The sequence below is a fragment of the Galeopterus variegatus genome, unplaced genomic scaffold, assembly GCF_000696425.1.
Source record: "Galeopterus variegatus unplaced genomic scaffold, G_variegatus-3.0.2 Scaffold1753, whole genome shotgun sequence".
NCBI lineage: Eukaryota > Metazoa > Chordata > Mammalia > Dermoptera > Cynocephalidae > Galeopterus > Galeopterus variegatus.
Window position 1 is genome coordinate 304675 of NW_007727864.1, and position 19142 is coordinate 323816.

At 36.6% G+C, this 19142-nt stretch overlaps 1 protein-coding gene across 1 annotated transcript in view; it reads left to right on the top strand.

The window, feature by feature from the left end:
• LOC103595376 (cytochrome P450 4X1) overlaps window positions 1-19142 on the top strand; it is a 51788-nt gene that overhangs the window by 11439 nt on the left and 21207 nt on the right. Inside the window, exons 2-6 of the mRNA XM_008578760.1 lie at window positions 4665-4806; window positions 5887-5931; window positions 7969-8096; window positions 9810-9937; window positions 10022-10176. Coding sequence (XP_008576982.1) covers window positions 4665-4806; window positions 5887-5931; window positions 7969-8096; window positions 9810-9937; window positions 10022-10176 — 598 coding nt within the window. The remainder of the gene's footprint in view (window positions 1-4664; window positions 4807-5886; window positions 5932-7968; window positions 8097-9809; window positions 9938-10021; window positions 10177-19142) is intronic.

Below are 19142 nucleotides of genomic sequence, written 5' to 3' on the forward strand. Positions count from 1 at the left end.
GACTGCTTTGGCTATTTTTTGTTGTTGCATGTGAATGTTAGGGTTTTTTTTTTCTATTTCTGTGAAGAATATAACTGGTATTTTGATGGAGATTGCACTTAATCTGTAGATCACCTTGGGTAGTATAGACATTTTCACAATGTTAATTCTTCCAGTCCAAGAGCATGGAATATCTTTCCATCTTTTTGTATCCTCTTTAATTTCTTTCAACAGTGATTTATAGTTCTTATTATAGAGATCTTTCACCTCCTTGGTTAAATTTATTTTTAGGTATTTTTTGTGTATGGCTATTGTAAATGGGCTAGCTTTCTTGATTTCTTTTTCTGCTACTCTGTTGTCAGAGTATAAAAACACTACCAATATTTGAGTGTTGATTTTGTATCCTACAATTTTACTGAAAGTTGTCATTTATCAACTCTTAAGAGTTTTTTTGTAGAGGCTTTAGGATTTTCTATATATAGGATTATGTCATATGCAAACAGGGACAATTTCACTTCATCTTTTTCAATCTGGGTTCTCTTTCTTTTCTTTTATTAATTATGCATATTTATGGGGTATAAAGCTGACTGTCACCACCTGTGCCCAAGATGTTATGATCAAATTAATCCTACCAGCATGCCCATTACCACAAATTGCAATTATTTTCCATGCTCGCCATCCAAACTTCCCAATCTTCCTACCCCTGCTCCCCTAACCCATACCCACCAGAAACCCTGGGTATGTTCTCTCCCTCTGCACATCCAACACACCACTGTGGTCTTTCTTTCCTTTCTTCTTTTTCTCTTAGCTTCCACTTATGAGTGAGGACATGTGGTATTTATCCCTCTGTGCCTGGCTTATTTCGCTTAACAGATTTTCTCCAAGTTCATTCATGTTGCTGAGAATGACAGAATTTCATTCTTTTTTTTTTTTATGGCTGAGTAGTATTCCATAGTGTATATATACCACATTTTCCTTATCCAGTCATCCATTGATGGACATTTGGGTTGGTTCCATATCTTGGCTATTGCAAATAGAGCTGCTATGAACATGAGAGGGCACGTATCCCTTCAACATGATGATTTCCATTCCTTTGGGTGTATACTAGAAGTGGGATTGCTGGATCGTATGGTAGATCTATCTGTAGCTGTTTGAGAAAACTCCATACTGTTTTTCATAGTGGCCGGACTAATTTACAGTCTTCTCTTGCCTGACTGCTTGGGCTAGTACTTCTAATACTATATTAAATAGGAGTGGTGAGAGTGGGCATCCTTGTCGTGTTCCTGTTTTCAAGGGAAAACCCTTCAGCTTTTCCTCATTCAGGATGATACTGGCAGTGGGTTTTCATATATGGCTTTTATTTTGTTGAGATACTTTCTTTCTGTACCCAATTTGCTGAGTTTTTATCATGAAATGGTGAATTTTGTCAAGTGCTTTTTCTTCATCTATTGAGATGATCATATGGTTTTTGCCCTTGAGTTTGTTGATGTGGTGTATCACACTTACTGACTTGCGTATGTTGATCTATCCTTGCATCCCTGAGATGAATCCCACTTGACAAGTGTATAATTTTTTTGATGTGTTGCTGTATTCTATTTGGTTATATTTTATTGAGGATTTTTGTGTCTACGTTCATCAAAGATATTAGCCTATAGTTTTGTTGTTGTTGTTGTACCTTTGTCTGATTCTGGTATCAGGGTGATGCTGGTACCATAAAATGAGTCTGGGAGAATGGCCTCTGTTTCAATATTTCCGAATAGTTTAAATAGAATTTGTGTTAATTCCTCTTTAAAGGTTTGGTAGGATTCAGCAGTAAAGCCATCGGTCCTGGGCTTTTCTTTGTTGGGAGACTACTGATTACTGATTCAATCTCATTGCTTGTTATTGGTCTGTTTAGGTTTTTCACTTCTTCTTGGTTGAGTATTGGTAGTTTGTATGTGTCAATAAATTTATCCACTTCCTCCAGGTTTTCAAATTTGTTGGCATACAGTTGTTTATGATAGTAGTCTCTATTAATTCTTTGTATTTCTGTGGTATTGATTATAACATCTTCTTTTTCATTTTTGTTTTTGGGGTCTTCTTTTTTTAGTTAGCATATTTTGTTTATGTTCTCAAAAACCAACTTTTTGTTTTGTTGATCTTTTGGGGGGCTTCTATTTCATTTAGTTCTCCTCTTATCTTAAATATTTCTTTCCATCTACTAATTTTGGGGTTGAATATTTCTTGTTTTTCTGGTTCTTTGGGGTGTAGCATTAGGTTGTTTATTTGAAATCTCTCTGTTCTTTTGATGTAAGAGTTTATTGCAATAAACTTCCGTCTTAGTACTGCCTTTGCAGCATTCCACAGGTTTTGGCATGATGTGTCTTTATTTTCATTAGTTTCAAGAAATTTTGTGATTTCCCGTTTAATTTCTTCTTGGATCCATATATCATTCAGGAGCATTTTTAAAAATATAACAAGGATATGTACACTTATTTGTTCATCTACGGATACATAAGCTGAATAACAGATGAATAACAAAATACTCTGTAGAAAGTAGGGCTTCTAATTTTCACAAAAACTGGAGATGTAAAACTTATTAAAATTTGCATATTTTATTTTATAATCTCTACAGTTATTTGAAATAACTATCTAAAGTCTTCCAAAAGCATGCAAATGTTAAATTAATTTCAACAGAGGAAGATGAATAAAGTTTTCAAAGGCAAATCAATCTCTAATCAAGTCAAGTCCACTTAATAAAAAGAAATCAAGAACAGAAATTAGATATCTAAGTTAAGCAACATAAATTGCATAGAAAATCAATAAAACAGAATATAAACACAAGGGTACTTCAAAAAGTTCATGGAAAAATAAAATTGAACGATACTGGAAATATGTCCATGACCTTTTTTTGTTTAAATTTTTGCTTTAAAAAAGAAAAGACTATGATTGTAGAAAACATGTTCTCTGACCACAATAACAGAAGGAAGTTTAGAAAACTCACAAATGTGTGGAAATTAAACACTCTCTTAAACAAACAATGGGTAGGGCCAGCCCGGTGGCGCACTCGGTAGAGTGCGGTGCTTGCGAGCGTGGCGGCCCTCCCGCCGAGGGTTCGGATCCCATATAGAGACTGGTCCGCTCACTGGTTAAGTGCCGTGCGGGCGCGACACCGAGGGTTGCGATCCCGTTGCCGGTCGCGGTATGGGCGTGACACTGAGGGTTGCGATCCCGTTACCGGTCACGAAAAAAAGACAAAAAGGAAACAAACAATGGGTAAAAAGAAAAATCACAGGGAAAATAGAGAGTACTTTGAGATAAAGGTCAAAGTGCAACATATCAAAATTTATTGGATTCAGAGCACATGCAGTGCTTAGAAGAAAATTTGTTCTTGTAAATGCCTATATTAAACATAAGAAAAATCTCAAATCAGTAATATAAACTTCTACCTTAAGAAAATAGAAAAAGTAGAGCAAACTAAACCAAAAGCAAATATCAGTAGGACATAACAAAGATTACAGCAGAAATATGTGAAATAGAGAATTAAAAAACGATAGAGAAAATCAACAAAACCATAAGTTGATTCTTTAAAAATATCAACAAAATTTGTAAACCTTTATCTAGACAGACCAAAAAAAAAAAAAAAAGGAGAGAAGATTGAAATTACTAAAATCAGAAATAGCACAGGTGTGTCATTACATGGTCACTATGGCTTTTAGTGGTGGTAAGAATTAGTTTCTTTGTCTTTCTCATTTGCATTTTTGTTCTACCCGTGGGTTTTGTTCTTTCCTATGTATTCGTGGTAGTGATTATTGTGTTTCAGATTCCAGATGCAGGACTCCCTTGAGGATTTTTGTAGGGCTGTTCATTTGGTGGTGAACTCCCACAGTTTTTGTCTGGAAGATACACTACTTTTCCCTCATTTCTGAAGGATAGCCTTGCTGGATACAGTATTCTTGGCTGGCAGTTTTTTTCTTTTAGTATTTTGAATATATCATCCCATTTTGTTCTGGCCTATATTTCTGGCCCTATTTCTTCTGGACTGTAGAGTTTCTGCTGAGAAGTCTGCTCTTAGTCAGATAGGGGCTCCCTTATAGGTGACTTGACACTTTTCTCTTGTATCTTTTAAGATTCTCTCTGTATAAATGGGCATTCTACTGTTGTAGGGGAAAATAATTAGATTTTCCTCATAGATAGAATAGGCAGTATTTAGAAAGAAGCATTTACTACTAAGTCGTGAGAAAGAATCAATGACCAATGATTAGAGAGAGAAACAGGGAGAAGGATGGTGAGCTGGATGGTGGGTCATGTCCAATTGACTAACTGCCTCCACATAGAAAAGACATCTCTTTTGGCCTGCAGACCCCAGTCCTCATCTAAGTGTGTGATATTGGCAGGTAACAGTGTGACTCAGCAAACTTCACACTGTATTGGTAAAATAGCTCACTGTATATGTCATTCCACAGTGACTTGGTCTAGGGGTACAACATATACCTCTATTGAGAAGGTAAATACAGTACCTTGTTTAGAAAATTATCTCCCAAGCTTAGAAATCTCTAAGAAAGCATGTGCACTCACTTCCAGAAAAGGGGTCAGGCTCCTCTGTCTGTGCAACCTTATCCAGGCCCTGAACTCAGATTGTGTCTGTAAGAGGAGACGTTCCAGCCTGGCTGGTTCTCTAATTTTCTTTACTTTTTTCCCTGCAGTTTCTTCAGGAGGATAAAATGGAGAAGCTTGAGGAAGTTGTTGAAAAATATCCTTATGCCTTCCCTTGCTGGATTGGGCCCTTTAATGCATTTTTCTTTATCTACGACCCAGACTATGCAAAGACATTTCTGAGCCGAACAGGTAAGAAAATGGGCAAATCTCAGGGATCTAATCCACCTAGGAGTGAAATGCAAAAGACCCAGAATTCTGAAGCAAAGATTAATGTTAGGCCTTTAAGAGACACTGGAGCATGCATGGCAAGGTAACAAGTTTCCTACCTGTACCGAAGGGGATTCCCATGTCCTCCCCAGTCCCTTGTCTAGTTCAGAACTCCATGGGTCCTCTGAAGTCAGTGTACCTTAAAGCCCAGCTGGCATTACCAAACTCGCCATGGGCTTCCTTTGCCTTTTTTGGTTTTGTGACTTCAGCGTCAGCAACACAGCCCACACCCACCTCCTGTCTCGAGCGCAAGTCTTCAGGGGAAATCAGAAGTAGTTCTGCCTCTGTGGCTTCAGTATGTAAACCCTAATGCTAAATCATCAATTTACCAGTAAACCTCTTGACTGTGATCCAAATTTTAGTTTTCTTTTCTGCGTACTTCTCAACTATGTACCCTTCTGTGGCATTGGTCATCTACCTCCCTACCCAATCCATTGTGGCTTATCTCAACACAACACCAAACGTCTAGTTTTTGTTTTGTCAACTTTGTAAAATGAGGGTCTCGTATTCTAATCTTTCCTGTGCCATTGTATCCATCACCCTTAATAAAACCTAATAAAAGAAAACGACCTTTCCCTGAACGTCTCCATGTTTCCCAGTCCCCCTGGTCTGATGTGTCTCATGGTCACCTCCTAAGGACAAGAGCTATTAAACGCCTCTACGTTAGGCTTCACAGGAAAACCAAGAGGCATTCATGCTCCACTACTCGGTGTCTGCAGCCCCTGCTCTAATAGTTAATTTGCCTATGAAAAAGCATACATGTTGTCCCAACTCCTGTTCTGGAAACTTTGCAACAACAGGCAATCTGTTTCTGTGGGAGGAAATGTAAACAAGGGATGAATCTCGGTTTGTGTACCCAAGAATTGCGGGGAGTGAGCCCTGGGCTCCCTTTTGCTCACTATTTGAGGGTAGTGCAGCCGAATGAAGGAAACCCTCACTGACTAACTGGTTTCGAAGGCTCTCTCTAATGCTGTCTTTTGTTTCCTCTGCTTGACTCTGCAGATCCCAAGTCCCAGTATGTGTACAAGTTCTTAATTCCGGGTATTGGTATGTATTTGCAAATGAGAGATGTAACCCACTCTTGCTTGAAGTCCTCTTTTCATAGTAGACTATTCTTGAGAAATTCAAATCTAAATCCAAAAGCATTAAAAGTAAGGTAGAATTATTCTGAAAGCTATCTAAGGGGAAGGTCAAAGGGGAGCTCTAAGGTCAACAGAACTTGTGAGAAAGCTTCCTCATCCATTTCTCTCCTAAAGCCTGGCCATTCCTATTCTTTTTTCTTTTTTTCTTTCTTTTTTTTTTTTTTTTTTAACTTTTCTTCTTTCTTGTTTCCTTGGATTTTTTCTTCTTTTTGGAATTTCTTTAATTCCATATGCAAATCAGTAAAATTATGCTCTAAAATACAGTTTGGCAATATTTTGTGAGCAGATAAATTAAGCAGCTCTTTAATCATAATAATTGGTATTTGTAGGGCTGGCCCGGTGGCGCACTGGAGAGTGCGCTGCTTGGGAGTGCGGCGGCGCTCCTGCTGAGGGTTCGGATCCCATGTGGAGACCGGTTCCCACTCACTGGCTGAGCGCAGTGCGGGCGCAACACCGAGGGTTGCGATCCCATTACCGGTTGGTAAAAAAAAAAGACAAAAAAAAGGGAAAAAAAATGATAATCATATCAGAACTGTTTCCTGTTGTACCACCACTGAAATCCTAAAATCCTGGAAAATACACAAGCTCCCCACTACAAGGTGTGTCAAACCTGAGTTGACATGATGTGATATATCGTGTTTAGGTGTTCTAAATATTTTTGCTAGCAGTTTCCATTTTTTAAATTCTTACTATACTTTAAACTGCAGTGTTTTAAAATAATGAAACCTACTCTGAATAAAGGAACCTCTCCCCTTAGCCTCTCCATTAATAAGCTATTGATGTCTCGTGAATAAGTTTTACAAATCTATTTATACACCAGTTTGTTCACTGGCATATGGAGCCCTTCTAGGCATTGTGTTTACTGCCATTGCTTTGTTTTGCTTGGACATTGCTTTTTAATTACGAAGGATATCTAAATGAATATTGGCCCCACTGCTCTGAAGTTCATTTGCTGCTTATTGACTTTTCAGTGTTACAAGTGGTATTTGTATTAGGAAAGGAAGGAATTAAATGAAAGAATAGAGCCTTTAATTCAGAACCATTTAGATTTGGATCCTGCTCCCCACCCCCATGGACTAGATTAATGTAATCTTGGGGAAGTCATTTAATCTCTCTATGCCTCAGTTTCCTCATCTTTGAAAATGAGGGTGAGAGTCACACTGCTGGGCTATTGTGGGATTAAATGACACATATTTTCATCACTTATGTAATGGCCAGCACTGCACCAGCTCCAGATGATGCATCAGAGCCTGGCATGTTGTAAGCACTCAGAGAATATTGTCAGTTATTAATAAGCTTTAAAGTTCTTTTAAAGTCAAATCCTTACTGCCTATTCTGGGAATAGAAGATTGTGACACATTAGCCTTGATCAGTGTTTCCACCTTGTATCATACAGAGACCAGGGGTCAAGGAGAGAATATCTGGGGACAGAGTGGACACTCTTGTCTAGTTCCTTGTGAATTTATGTTCACAGTATATTTTATGGATTGGTTGGGAGTGGAGAGGAGATGAATTTCTTTTTTGTGCTTTACTGTAAGCTAGGGAGTAGGTTAGGTATCTTAAGTATGAATCCTCATTTCATCTGCACAGCAACACAGTGAAGTAGGTTTTTACTGTCATGCTTCATTGTTGAAAAACCAAGCCTCAGGTAGGTTAAGTAACTCGCTCAATTACTACATAGGTAGTAATTGGTGATTTCAGGATTAGCACTCTCATATTAACTGGCTTTGAAACTTTGACTTTAAAACTCTTTCTCATCATGTTAAATACATCCATCCCAGATGTAAGCATCAAAACTCACCTCCATCATAACATATGATTTTCCACTGTTTCACGACTACCTGTGGGCCACAGTCACTCTATGCTGTCTGTGTTCCTCATCTCCTCTTCTTCATCTCAACTAATAAAATGGCATGAATGTCTGTGTCTTTTATTTCTCAAGGAAAAGGATTATTGAGTCTAGAAGGGCCCAAGTGGTTCCAGCACCGTCGCCTACTAACTCCTGCCTTCCATTTTAACATCCTGAAAACATATATCAAGGTGATGGCCCAGTCTGTGAACATGATGCTGGTAAGTGAAGGGGGAAAGTGCTCTGGTGCATTGCAAAATGCTCCCAACAGGGGCTGCAGTAGGCATCTAGTGGGTAGTGAAAAGTCAAAAGTCAATGATTTCTAGAAATTAATCAATGTACAAGTATTTACTGAGCAATAGGTGGTCTATGTAAGCCTTTGTTATGGTATTTGGGTAATACCAACAACAACAACAAAAAAAAAGATCACGTCCTTTGTCTTAGGTATATTTTGAGATGCTAAGGCAGTAAACCAAGAACCAAGTAGTGAGATTCAGACAGGAAGTGCTCTAGGTGGCAGGTAAGGAAGCCAGCATCAGATTCAGAGAAGACTCAGATTTAACATGAAATATGAGCTGGAATTGAGTATGTAGATAATATGGATGAGAGAATCTAGGCAGACTGAGTCAGCATGAACAAAGTTTGGAGGTTGGAATGGACTTGCCTAATGCCCAAGCACAGGATAAGTGTCTATATCAAGGCTGCAGATTTGTTTTCTCTTGTAGGCAGTGGAGGATCACTAGAAGCTGACCTGCACCTTCCAAAGGGACAGGAGGATATTGTAGAGGAAAATTCCTGTGGGCTAGAGACAGCAAGGCACAGGCTAGAGAAGGAAAAGGGAGTCCTGTTCTGCCTCTGGTGCTGTTCAGCTTTCAGCACAATCTCAGATTTGCCTGTGGTTGTATTTGAGTTTATCTCTATTTCTAGCAGTCACTTCTGTCTCCTCATTTCTTAGTCCCACATTTTCCTGAGATTCCTCTCACACTTCTACCCCATGCTGAAGTGTGCCTCAAGCTCTGAACCTCACCCTTCCACTTGGTTCTTAGAAACTCACCATTTCTAGCACTCAGTTCTTACAAACTCACCATTTCTACTCAGTAGAACTTGTATAATTCTACTGAAATTTATCTGACTGAAACAATTGACTCTTCAACAGAAGTTTTAAAACTCTCTTTGCCTTTTATTCAAGGTCTCCAATTCTTTAGCACCTAGCTTATGCCTGTAGGAGCTCAACAAATACAGGGTGGACTGAACTAAATTTTATTTGTATTTGTACACAAAGAGTGCTTATTATGACAAATACATTTTCAACTTGGGACTTTGTGACAGTTTTAAAAAGGCAGGCAAAGCATTTCAGGCAGTGCTAGAAGATCTTTTTTTGTGAGGAAGTCAAGTGGGCACAGGCTGCGCTTGGCTGGGAGCCAGCTGCCTGCAGCCACTCCTCTTCACAGCTTCCCTCTGTCCCCCATTTCTGAATTTAAAATGTGTTTGAATATGTTCCAAGTTAACTTTAAGTGCAGTTATGGTGGTCGAGAGTAGTGGTGGCATTTCTAGCAAGTTGGGGATGAAGACGGAGGAAGCCCTGGTGAAACTCTTGTAATCATGGGTCTTGTATCAGAGATTGTCTGTTTTATTAAACTGTGGTCTGTCTGAAAGCAGAGCTACAGTAATAATTAAAAGGGCACAGATCCTCACCTCAGCCATTTACTAGAAATGCAGTTTGCTCCCTGCTCTTTCTCACTCAGCTGTGTGCATGTTCCCCTTCTGCATGCCCAGAGTAAGCATGAGGCTTATTTATTCATGAGACCTTTGGTTCCTGCTGGGTCAGGGTTGTCTCCCTTAGATCATAAGGGCAGGGCCAGGGAAGGGGCCCTTATTTTAAATAAAGACAGTTTGATGATGATGACGATGTTGCTCTTGACCTCCTGTGCCAGGATAAGTGGGAGAAGATCTGCAGCACTAAGGACACAACCATAGACGTTTTTGAGCACATCAACTTGATGGCTTTAGACACAATCATGAAATGTGCTTTCAGCCAGGAGACCAACTGCCAGATCAACAGGTCAGCGACAGGAAAGAAAAAGAGATATTTGCTTACCATTGTTTAAGTTATTTATTAACACATTGTCCCAACTTTCTCTTCTAGCACCCATAATCCTTTTATAAAAGCAACATTTGAAATGGGCAAAATCATCTTTTACCGGGTGTACAGTTTCTTGCATCACAATGACATAATGTTCAAACTCAGCTCTAAGGGCCGCCGCTTCCAGGAGTTAATCCAAGTGCTGCACCAGTACACAGGTAGTTCTTGGATTTGGGTTGCCCAAGTCCATACATTGTTGTGATTGTATTCAGTCTACCTACAGGGATAAGCTTCAGTGTGAAAGGAGAAAGAATGCTTGTTTTTAATGGAGTTTTTACATGGACACTGCTCAAATGAAATACAACTTGATTCCTTTAGAAGAGTTTGGCACATCAGTGGTAGTAGTTATTCTTATCAGAAATTTTCTACATTTTGTGTAATTTGTATTGTGTGCAATTATTATTAATACAAACATAACAAGAAAGCATTTAAGATTTCAAGACCTACATGGCGTATGGATTTCTGCTCAGAGATTGCAGTAATAATGACAAGCTACAAACATTCATGCAACATAGGAATGAACAGAGGAACAGAGTAAACATGGACATGCATTCAAAAGAAGTTTGGCTAAAAAATACAGTTTTAGCAAAACATAAACATAAAAATTGAAACAAATTAAGCTTTTTGAGCAATTCAACATTACTTTTCATGAACTCCATAACAGAGAATACTTTTTAAAATTTTATTTTTGATTGATAAATAATAATTGTACGTATTTATGTGGTGATATTTCAGTACATGTATACAATGTGGTATTTCAATGCATGTGTACATTATGTAATGATCCAATTAGGACAATTAGCACACCCATCACCTCAAACATTTCTCATTTTTTGTGTGGGAACATTCAAAATCCTTCTAGCTGTCTTGAGATGCACAATACCTTCTTGTTGACTATAGTCACCCTACTGTGCAATAGCACACCAGAACTCATTTTTCCTTATTGTAATTTTGTACTGTTGACCAACCTCTTCCTAGTTTTTTCTATTGAGTTATTTGAGTTCCTTATGTATTCTGCATATTAACCCCTTGTAAGATGTACAGTTTGCAAATATTTCCCCCCATTCTGTAGGTTGTGTTTTGACGCTGTTGTTTCCTTTGCTATGAACAAGATTTTTTGTTTGATATAATCCTATTTGTCTATTTTTGCTTTTGATGCCTATGCTTTTGAAGTCTTGTCCAAAGAATCCTTGCCCAATTCAATATCATGAAACATTTTCCCCATGTTTTCTTCTGGTTGTTTCTTAATTTCAATTTTACTTTTAAGTCTTTAATCCATTTTGAGCTGATTTTTATATATGGTAAAAGACAGGGATCCAGTTTCATTCTTCTGCTGGTAGATAACCAATTTATCCAACACCATTTGTCTTTTTCCCATCATATGTTCTTGGCACCTTTCAAAAATCAGTTGTTTGTAGGTGCATGGATTTATCTGAGCTCTTTACTCTGTTCCATTAGTCTCCGTGTCTGTTTTTATGAAAGTTCCATGCTGTTTTGGTCACTATATCCTCTTAGTATGTTTTGAAGTCAAGTAATGTGATGCATCCACCTATTTTGTTCTTTAATATTGATTCGGTTATTCAGAGTCTTGTTGTTTCATACAAATGTTAGCATTGTTTTTTTCTATTTTTGTGAGGCATGCCATTGGCATTTTGATAGGGATTGCATTGAATCTGTAGATCACTTTGGGTAGTATCAAGCAGCTAATTAATTGTTCATCAGCTCCACCACTTACTCTTAGTATAACTTTGGAAAAATTGCTTACTGCTTTGTCTCAGTGTCATCTGTAATATGGGGATAAAAAATAATCTATCTCATAGGTCTGTGGTGATGATGAATGTGTTAATACATGTAAAGCACTTAAGACAGTGCCTGGCACTGTATTAATGTTAAATATAAAGTATAGTTACTATATTAAATATCTTTGCCCCAGGAAATTTGCAAGACACACTGACACATGCACATTCACACATACATATATACACACATGCACACAGATGTTATAGGGAGGACATTCAGAGAAAAGTTTAGAAATAATTTAAGACAAGTGAGCATTACATGTAGCAGTAGTTCTCAAACCTTTTTAACATCATGGCTCACACAAAAATGTTAATATTTGTGCAGTTATTGGATAAACAGGTGTGGATTTGGGGGCAACTACAAAGGACTTAGTGAAAGAATTATTTACATTTTCTTTACATTGCATAATTATGATGAAAAATAAAATGCAAAGTATTAGGGAAACATTAAATGTTAAATTAGTTCAAAACTTCAAAAATAAAAGCTTTTCAAATTTAAAAATTTTTATTTAGTAAAATTTATAAATATTTTCTTTTATTGCATCTCAATTTTTAGTAATAGTTAAGAACCTTCTTCTATTCCAAGGTTTTCCAGCTCTTGGCACTAAATGACCTTTTGGATCGGATAAGTCTTGTGGGGAGGCATCTGTGCATTGTAAGGTGTTTAGCTGCATCCCTGACATCTACCCATTTGGTATCAGGAGACCTAACAGTTGTAGCAACCAAAAATGTCTCCAGACAATGTTGAATATCCCCTAGGGTTAAAATTGCCCCCAGTTGAGAATGACTGCCCTATACCCAGGTTGTAGAGAGATTCACTCATGTTTTTGTCTAGTACTTATATGTTTTTATTCCTTTTGCATTTAGATCTCATTCATTTAGAGTTTATTCCTATGTGTGGTGTGAGGTATCGAACTAATTTTTCCAAATGATTATCCAGTTGTCCCATCACTGTTTATTAAAAAGTTCATTTTTTCCAGTAATTTGAGATAATCAACTTTTATTATATTCTGAACTGCCATATGTACTTGAATGTGTTTTTGGACTTTCTCTTCTATTCCATTGGTCTGTCTATGAATGTGCTAGAATTGTTTTAAATTAAATTAAAATTACTGTTTTAATTAAGGAGACTTTGTAGGTTTTTAAAAAACATTAATAGACTTTATTTATAGAGAAATTTTAAGTGTATGGAAAAATTGAGCAGCAAGGACAGGGTTCCCATATACCTCCTCACCCTACCTTTCCAGAGTTTCCTTTCTTATTAACATTTGCATTAGTGTGGTATATTTCTTATCACTGATGAGCCAATATTGATACATTGTTATTAACTAAAGTCCATAGTTTAAGGTTCACTCTTTGTGTTGTGTACACTATATAGGTTTTGACAAATGTATAATGATATGTACCCACCATTGCAGTATTGCACAGAATAGTTTCACTGCCCTAAAAAATCACCTGTGATTCACCTATTCATCTCTCCCCAGGAAGCCCTGACAACCACGGATTTTTTTACTATCTGTATAGTTTTGCCTTTTCCACAGTGTCATATAGTTGGAATCATACAGTTTTACTTAACATTATGCATTTAAAGTTCTTTCATGTATTTTTGTAACTTGATAGCTCATCTCTTTCTGTTGCTATGTAATATTCTACTGTATGGGTGTACCACAGTTTGTTTACCCGCTTGCCTATTGAAGAACATTTTGGTTACTTTCAAGTTTTGACAATTATGACTAAAGCTACTGTAAACATTTGTGTGCAGGTTTTGGGGGGCACATAACTTTTCAACCCATTTGGGTGAATACAAAGGGGTGCAATTACTGGATCTTATAGTAAGAGTATCTTTAGTTTTGTAAGAAACTGCCAAACTGTCTTCCAAAGTAGCTGTACCATTTTGCATTACCACCAATGCAATGAACGAGAGTTCCTGTTCCTTTACCTCCTTGTCAGCACTTGGCATTGTCAGCGTTTTGGATTTTAGCCATTCTAATAAGTGTGTGTTGATACCTCATTGTTTTAATTTACATTTCTCTTATGACATATGATGTGGAACATCTTTTCATATGCTTACTTGCCATCCATATATCTTCTTTGGTGAGCTGTCCAGGTCCTCTGTACATTTTTTAATTGGGGCCTTTGTGTTCTTGTTAGGTTTTACGAATTCTTTTGTATGTTTTGGATACCAGTCCTTTATCTGATATGTCTTTTGCAAAGATTTTTTTCCCAGTCTGTGACTTGCCTTTTAACTCTCTTAACAGTATCTTTCATGGGATAGAAGTTTTGAATCTTAATGAAGCCCAGCTTATCATTTTTTTTCACTCATGAATTGTGCTTTTGATGTTGTATCTAAAAAGTCATCACCAGATTTTCTCCTATATTATCTCTAGGAGTTTTACAGTTTTGCATTTTACATTTAGGTCTGTGTTCTATTTCAAGTTAATTTTCATGAAAGGCATAAAATCTGTATCTAGATTCTTCTTTGTGTGTGTGTGTGTGTGTGTGTGTGTGGATGTTCAGTTGTTCCAGCACCATTTGTTGAAAAGACTATTTTTTTCCCATTGAATTGCTCTTGCTCCTTTGTCAGAGATAAGTTGGCTGTATTTGTGTGGGTCTATTTCTAGGCTTTCTATTGTATTTCCTTGATCTATATACCACACTCTCTTGATTATGGTAGCTCCAGAGAAAATCTTGAAGTCAAGTAATGTCAATCCTCCAACTTCGTTCTTCTCCCTTAATGTTGTGTTGGCTATGCTGAGTATTTTTCTATACCATATAAACTTCGGAATCAGTTCATTGGTATCCACAAAATAACTTGTTGGGATTTTTATTGTAATTGTGTTAAATCCATAGATCAAGTTAGGGGTATTTTGACAATATTGAGTTTTCCTAACTAAATCCATGAATGTCTCTTCATTTATCTAGATTTTTTTTTTGATTTTTCAATAATCAGAGTTTTGTAATTTTTCTCATATAGGTCTTGCAGGTATTTTGTTACATTTACACCTAAGTATGACATTTTTTCAAAGTGAATGTAAATGATATTGTTTTTAATTTCAAATTTCAATTATTTATGGGTAGTATATGACAAAGCAATTAACTTTTGTATATTAACCCTGTATCCTACAACCTTGATATAATTGCTTATTTGTTCCAGGAGGTTTTTGTTATTCATTGGGATTTTCCACAATCATGAAATCTGTGAACTAGGACAGTTTTAATTCTTACTTCCCAATCTCTATACCTTTGATTTCCTTCTCTTATTGTATTAGCTAGGACTTCCAGTATGATGTTGAATAGGCATGGTGAAAGGAGACATCATTGCCTTATTCCTGATCTTTTTATTTTATTTTATTTTATTTTTTATTTTATCATTACACAATGTAAACACTTTTGTAGCCTTTTGCTAGTTCCTCCCTAACCCCACTTTTTCTCTCCCTTCCCCCATCCTCCATAGTCTCAGTTCTGTTCTCTTCTTTTGAAAGTTGAAGGAATTATTGTGATCGTCGTATCTCCCTTATTCCTGATCTTACCAGGAAATCATCTACTTTCTCACCATTATATATTATAAAAACTGTAGGGTTTTTGAAGATGTTCTTTATCAAGTTGAAGAAGTTCCTCCTCTATTCCTAGTTTGCAGGGTGTTTTTTAATCATGAATGAGTGTTGAATTTAATCAAATGATTATTTTGCATCTATTAATATTATCATACAATTTTTCTTCTTTAGCCTGTTAATATAATAGGTTATATAAACTGATTTTATTTCTTTTTCCCCCCCTTTTTGTCTTTTTTACTGATCAGTAACGGGATCACAACCCTCGGTGTTGCGCCCACACCGCGCTCAGCCAGTGAGCGGGAACCGGTCTCCACATGGGAAAGTTGAAGAAGTTCCTCCTCTATTCCTAGTTTGCAGGGTGTTTTTTAATCATGAATGAGTGTTGAATTTAATCAAATGATTATTTTGCATCTATTAATATTATCATACAATTTTTCTTCTTTAGCCTGTTAATATAATAGGTTATATAAACTGATTTTATTTCTTTTTCCCCCCCTTTTTGTCTTTTTTACTGATCAGTAACGGGATCACAACCCTCGGTGTTGCGCCCACACCGCGCTCAGCCAGTGAGCGGGAACTGGTCTCCACATGGGATCCAAACCCTCGGCGGGAGCGCCGCCGCGCTCCCAAGAGGCGCACTTCTCCAGTGCACCACCGGGCCGGCCCTAAACTGATTTTCAAATGTTGAGTCAGCCTTGTGTACCTGGAATAAATCCCACTTGGTTGTGATGTATAATTATTTTTATATTTTGTTGGATTCAATTTGCTAATATTTCATTGAAATTTTTTGCATCTATGTTCATGAGAGATACTATTCTATAGTGTTCTTTTAATATCTTTGTTTGGTTTGAGTATTAGGGTAATGCTGGCCTCATAAAATGAGTCAGAAAGTATTCCTAATGCTTCTATTTTCTGGAAGAGATTGTAGAGAATTGGTTAAATTTCCTCCTTAAATGTTTGATAGAGTTCACCAGTGAAATTATTTGTGCCTGGTTCTTCTGTTTTGGAAGATTATTAATTATTGATTTAATTTATTTAGTACATATAGGCCTATTCAGATTATTTATTTCTCTTATGTGAGTTTTGGTAGACTGTGTCTTTCAGGCAATTGGTCTATTTCATCTTGGCTTTTGTTGTTGGGTGAAGTATTCTATAGATGTCCATTAGATCCAGTTGACTGATGATGTGTTTCAATTTAACTATGTCCTTGGCTGATTTTCTGCCTGCGGATCTGTTCATTACTGATAGAGGGGTGTTGAAGTCTCCAACTATAACAGTAAATTCATCTATTTCTTTTTGTAGGTCTGTTAGCAGTTGCATCATGTATTTTGAGCTCTGTTGTTAGGCTCATGAATATTTCATACACATTAAAGATTGTTATATCTTCTTGGAGAATTGACCCCTTTATAATTGTATAATTTTCCTCTTTATCCCTGATAATATTCCTTGTTCTGAAGTTGATCCTGTCTGAAATAAATGTAACTACTCCAGCTTTCTTTTGATTAGTTAGCAAGGTACATCTTTTTCTGTCTCTTTACTATTCATCTATATGGATCTTTCAATTTGAAGCGAGTTTCTTATAGACAGCATATAATTGGGTCTTGTTTTCTATCCATTCTGACAGTGTCTGCTTTTTAGTTGTATTTTGGCCATTCATGTGTAAAATGCTAAGTGATGTAGTTGAGTTAATAGCTACCATATTTGTTACTGCTTTCTATTCATCACTTTTTTTCCTTGTTTCTTTTTTGTCTTACACTCTTTTTGCCTCCTCTGGTTTGCATTGAGTATTTTCTATGATTCCATTTTTTTACTCTCAGTATATCAGTTATAATTCCTTTTTTACTTTTTTTAGTGATTGCCCTTGAGTTTCCAGTATACATTTATAACTATCTAAGCTCTCTTTCAAATAACAGTACAGTGGTCATGCAAGTACCTTATAAAAGAGTATTCCCAATTCCTCCCTTTTATCCCGTCTAGCATCACTGTCATTTATTTCTCTTATCAAGAAGCCATAATTACTGAATATATTGTTGCTATTAATATTTTAAACAAACTGTTATTAATTTGTTAATGGTTATATAAATTAAGAATAGGAAAAGTAAAGATTTTACTCTACCTGTATTTATTCATTTTCTTTTTTTTTTTTTCCTTTTTGTCTTTTTTCGTGACTGGCAATGGATCGCAACCCTCAGTGTTGTGCCCGTACTGGACCGGGAGGCATGGTGAAAGGAGACATCATTGCCTTATTCCTGATCTTTTTATTTTATTTTATTTTATTTTTTATTTTATCATTACACAATGTAAACACTTTTGTAGCCTTTTGCTAGTTCCTCCCTAACCCCACTTTTTCTCTCCCTTCCCCCATCCTCCATAGTCTCAGTTCTGTTCTCTTCTTTTGAAAGTTGAAGGAATTATTGTGATCGTCGTATCTCCCTTATTCCTGATCTTACCAGGAAATCATCTACTTTCTCACCATTATATATTATAAAAACTGTAGGGTTTTTGAAGATGTTCACGCTTCCCAGGCGGTGCACTGTAGCAGTGCGCCACCGGGCCAGCCCTGTATTTATTCATTTTCTAATGGTCTTCCCTTCTTTATGTAGATGGGACTTTTTGACCTATATCATTTTCCTCCATTCTAAATAACTTCTTTTAACATTCTTTGCAAAGCAGGTCTACTGGTAACAAATTCCCTCAATTTTTGTTTGTCTGAGAAAGTCTTTTCTCCTCCTTCACTTTTAAGGATAATTTCTATGCGCACAGAATTATAGGTTAGTGGGATTTCTTTTTCTCTCAACACTTTTAATATTTTACTGTACTCTCTTTTTCTTGTGTGGTTTCTGAAGAGAAGTCTGATGTAATTCTTATCCTTGGTCCTCTCTAGGTAAGGGGTTTCTTTTCCCCCCGTAACTTAATTCAAGAATTTCTCTTTGCCTTTGTTTCTCTGCAGTTTGAATATGCTGTGTGTAGGTGTAGATTTTTGATATGTTCCTGCTTGATGTCCTCTAAGATTCTAGATCTATGGTTTGCTGTTTATTATTAATTTTGAAAAGTTCTCAGTCATTTACTGCTTCAATTATTTATTTTGTTTTACTCTCTGCCTTCTCCTTTGTCATGTGTGTGTGTGTGTGTGTGTGTGTGTGTGTGTGTGTGTGTGTTTATACATGTGTAGGTAGATCCTTGAGATCTTTCTGTATTTCTTCTAAGGAAATTATTTTCTTTAATTTTTCTATCTCTACCAGGGTCAATTTAGTTACACTGATTTTCCATTACATCTAGATTGTAAAATATATTTGGATAGCAGTAAGTGAAGTAATCTATTATGATTTTTAAAAGATTTTCCATATATCAAGAGTAATCTTCCCTCTGTCATTTCTTATTTTGTATATTGTGCTTTCTCCCTCTTTTTAATGTTTAAATTAACTAGTATTTACCTATTACTGACTTTTCTTGAAAAAAAAAGGACTTTTATTTATTAATTTGGCCTACTGTTTTTCTGTTTTTACCTTGGGTTTTTTTTGTGTGTGTTTTCTCTATTATTTTCTACTTTGTGCTGTTTTGGTTTATTTTGTCCTTTGTTTAGTTTTTTAGTTATGATTTAATGTATTTATTTTCATTGTTTCATCTTTGTTGCTTTATGTGTTTAAGATTATGAATTTTGGGGCCGGCCCGGTGGCGCACTGCTACAGTGTGCCGCTTGGGAGCGTGGCGGCGCTCCTGCCGAGGGTTCGGATCCCACATACAGACCGGTTCCCGCTCACTGGCTGAGCG